The sequence below is a fragment of the Hippocampus comes genome, unplaced genomic scaffold (genome assembly GCF_001891065.2).
Source record: "Hippocampus comes isolate QL1 unplaced genomic scaffold, H_comes_QL1_v1.1 scaffold92, whole genome shotgun sequence".
Classification (NCBI taxonomy): domain Eukaryota; kingdom Metazoa; phylum Chordata; class Actinopteri; order Syngnathiformes; family Syngnathidae; genus Hippocampus; species Hippocampus comes.
In genome coordinates, this window is record NW_017805379.1 from 749,601 (window position 1) to 753,784 (window position 4,184).

Sequence of the window (4,184 nt, forward strand, 5' to 3'; positions counted from 1 at the left end):
GGGGGGGGGGCTAGTCACATGATATCCTTGTGCGTGCCGCGGATCTGTGTCTTGTGCGTGGCAATGCCTCCATGTTTGAGTGACTGCTTGACAGTCGTTGCATTTCTATCGCCTCTATGCATATATACATGGACTACCTCCTGCACAGCACACGTAAAGGTTGTAAAGAAAAATAAAACTTACACCAGAGGTGGGCAACTTCAATGCTGCAGGCGGGCACCATTTTTTTGGGCCACAAAGAACCACACGCTTCTTAACCTGTGACAAAAATGCTACCATACACAGATACTAAAAATTAGGTCAACTTTTCCATCATTATGGTCAGCAAAGGCCTGATTTTCTGATTGTCTCTAAATTGGACTCGATTGCAAACCTGCTCACCCTCTCCTCCTCCTCCATATTTACAGCACTCCCCGCAGATATGCCTCCGTCTTGCTCCTCCAGAACTTCTCGGGGTTATCAGTGGATTTCTGGTATCAACGGGTTGCTAAGCCAAGACCCCGGAATCCAGGGCCAGACTGCAGCAGCTTTTGTACTCTTGAAAAGTAAGCAAAGAACCAGAATAAGTGCGTATCTATCTCTCTCCATTGGCACATTTCTGTTTGCAAAACAAGGTATGCCGAAGCGCTATTTTTCGTATCTGGTCACGTAAACCGCAATGTCTCATTGGTTGGGTGGATTTGTCATTGTTGCGCCATTGTGACATTTTTAGGATGCCTAGAAATGTCCAAATTAAACACACATGCCAATGTTAGCTAACCCCGTTAGATGTGAATGCTGCCATGTTCCAGTCCGTACTTGATTTCCATTCATTTCAATGAATACGAATTATTTGGAGGTACCAACGTACTCACTCAGTAAGTTAAAGGCACCATTGTGGTACCCGCTACTGACGTTTTTCCGTGAGCTAAAGCTGTTAACTCAAGCTACACCAAGGGACTTATACGAGTATAGCACACATGCTAATGTTAGCTCACCTTGTCCATGTGCCTTTGTTCCGTAGACTGTATTGTTATTATCCACAGTCTGGATAGATGTTGTCTCCTCGCTTTTTTTTTTTTTTTAAATTTCAGCAATAAATTGCTCTTGATGCTTTTCTATGAGCACTACAAGGAACTCTGTGCTAAAGTTGGGCTCACTTTGCAGCAATTCCTTAGCTTTGGACACTGCAGTATTATACTCCACAGTCTCTGGTTTGCGGTGACGGATGGTTTTCTTGCTCCTCTTTGTATCCTCTTGGATGAATTTCTTTCTACTTAGACATTTGTCAAGCCATTTGTGTTTGGAACTGCACCGGGGATGCTTTTATCGCTATATGTTTTGGTACTTTTTAAGGTTGCATTGAGTATTTTTTTTGGACTGCACATTGACAGAAGCACTGAGGGCGAGTGGATTTCTTTCTCCCCTCCATTGCTTCTCCATTCTCCTTCTTCTGGCTTTGTTAGCATGCATAAGGTGTAGTGACAAAGCCTGACTGAGGTCTTGTCCCGTGTTTAAAGCGCTCGACAACACAGCAGGAGACCAAGGCCTTGTGTCATGTGCAACGACGGCTGCTCGAGCGGAATAGCGAACAGCGACCTCGCCACGAAACAAGGACAAGCTCTTCAAATGTACCCCAGTGCCAGATGCTTTTTCAACGCAGGCATCCAGACAGTGCAGTCACGTTGGGCGGGGTTATCATTGTTGCCCTGCAGATGTTTTAAAAAGAGCGCTTTTTCCAGTCTATCTCTCTCTCTCGCTCTCTTGCTGCTATTTTTTTTTTTGAGAGCGCTTTTTCCAGTCTATCTCTCTCTCGCTCTCTTGCTGCTATTTTTTTTTTGATGGAGAAAGAGGAGCGAAAGATGAAAAGCATATTTAATGTTTATCGCGGTGCTGGGCTGAATTGCCTGCACAACGTCGAGACAATATTAAACAAGTTAATATTTAATGAACGGCCTCTTTGTATGAGGATGAAGTAGTGCGAGACGGTGGTGTTGGCAAAGGCAAAACAAACTTGAAGCTCTTTCAAATGATTGCAAGGGGAGACTTAGCTTTGAGCGCTTTTTTTTGTGTTGAGCCTGTGTTTGCACTCGACACGCACGCACGCTGCGCATGCTTACAGGGAGGGACAAACACCATTAGCGCTTTCCTGAGGTTTCAGTCGTGTTAAAAATACATCAACAAAACGATCTTCAGCACAAAGCTGATGCTTTGCAAATGCACAGGTTGGCTTTTTTTGCTAAGCATTGCCTCGAGGAGCCACACATCCACCCAAAAAAGAAAAAAAAAGAAGTTGCAGCATGCATACTTGCGCATTGTCTGAGCAAATCTTCAAACCGAATTCCTTAAACTGACCAAGTTGTTTTGTTGTTGTTTTTGTTGCTGCCGAGTCAATAAATGTCTACATTTCCCCTTCATAAACATCTCCATCAAGAATCAACAAAAATGTTTCTTTTTTTCTGAAGAAAGGGAAGTAATTCACAAAATTGGCACTAAAAAAAAATCTAATCAAATTTTAGACTTGCTTTTTTTTAATGGAATCGTGATAGCAGTCAAATTTGTCTGACATATTAAATTTAACTTTTCTAAAATGTGTGTGTATGTGCATGTTTGTGTGTCTGTGTGTGTTTAAACAAACCTTTTGGTAACATATTTGTGTGTGTCTGTGTGTGTGTGTTTAAACAAACCTTTTGGTAACATATTTACTTATTATCACTATTCAGTAAAAAACATGTACAGTATCATCCCCCACCCCCCTTTTATAAATTTACCTCATAAACTTTGTTTTTTGGGATGAAAATTAAAACCTTCCAATCTTTTGCACTTTCAAAAAAGAAAAAGATGCATTTTTTGTTGAACAGTGACTATGAAAATGTCTGTCATATTTTTTCGAAAATATCCATCCATTTTCCGATCCGCTTTATCCTCACAAGGGTCGTGGGGTGTGCCAGAGCCCATCTCAGCCGCCTCCGGGCAGCAGGCGGGGGACACCCTGAACCGGTTGCCAGCCAATCGCAGGGCACACAGAGACGAACAACCATCCGCGCTCACACTCACACCCAGGGACAATTTTGAGTGTTGCATGTTTTTTGGAATGTGGGAGGAGACCGGAGTTCCCGGAGAAAACCCACGCAGGCCTGGGGAGAACATGCAAACTCCACACAAGGGAGGCCGGAGTTGGAATTGAACCCGGTACCTCTGCACTGTGAGGTCGACGTACTAACCACTGGACCACCAGGCCGCACATTTTCGAAAATATTTTCTCCTAAATTTTGACTAAAAATAACAAAGCCATAGAGCCATTTAGAGAGATAACTTATTCACTGTTCAGGAATAAACATACCTCAACATACCTATCCACAAAACAACAGTCAATAATTTTCTTCAAGTTGAAAAAAAAATGCTGTTTATTAAGGCACGTATCTAAACAAATAGGTACAAATGTATAGTTTTTTGGGTTTTTTTGCGTATAGGCTGTTAACTTTCATAATGATGATTCACACTGCTGCTCCGTGCGTCCAGGTCAGCTGGATGCCAGAGGCTGGAGCATGATGGACATTGTCCTTGTTCACATGTATGTGAGGAACATGGAGGACTTTGGTCCACTCAATGGTGTCTATAAAAACCACTTTGCCACCAACCCTCCTGCCAGGTACAAACACAATGAACCACATCTTATTCAAAGTGGTTGTTGTAAAACACTCCTTTTTGCCATCCAGGGTATGTGTCCAGGCCTCGCTGCCTGCTGGCCATCTGCTGCAGATGGACTGTCTCCTCCATAAGTGGACAGAGCCCGCCACGGAGGATTGCTTTCATCGGAGAGAAGCGCTGCACGTGCAGAGTCTGTCTCACTGGGCCCCTGCCAACATAGGGCCCTACAGTCAAGCCCTTAGGGTAAGAAGGCTGCACTTTGACCACACTTTGAGAAAATGTGGTTCGGATGGTGTGTTGTGGTAGTTGAATGGGCTTTTGGGATTATTAAAATTGCATTTAAAAACGGAGGCACACAGGTCGTGTGGCTGCCTGGAAGTTACACTTAGCCACCATTTGAGAATGTAAAATATAATGTAATAGTTTTGGTGATTGTTACTGTCCAGCAGAAAGCATGTAGCTCGAAAGTTTGTGATTCCTATTTTATTTTATCTCAAAATATTTTTTTAAAGTAATATGATTCATATTTCAGACTACAATTAATTGGGAAAAAA

General features: G+C 42.8%; 1 protein-coding gene across 2 annotated transcripts in view; it reads left to right on the top strand.

Annotated features, from left to right (window-relative positions):
- dph6 (diphthamine biosynthesis 6) overlaps positions 1-4,184 on the top strand; it is a 66,243-nt gene that overhangs the window by 34,124 nt on the left and 27,935 nt on the right. Inside the window, exons 10-12 of one of the 2 annotated variants that reach the window (XM_019872630.1) lie at positions 408-545; positions 3,502-3,631; positions 3,699-3,873. In XM_019872630.1, the coding sequence (XP_019728189.1) occupies positions 408-545; positions 3,502-3,631; positions 3,699-3,873 (443 nt within the window). Of the gene's footprint in view, positions 1-407; positions 546-1,499; positions 1,737-3,501; positions 3,632-3,698; positions 3,874-4,184 lie in introns of those variants that run through there. The other variant, XM_019872631.1, reaches the window with a different exon arrangement.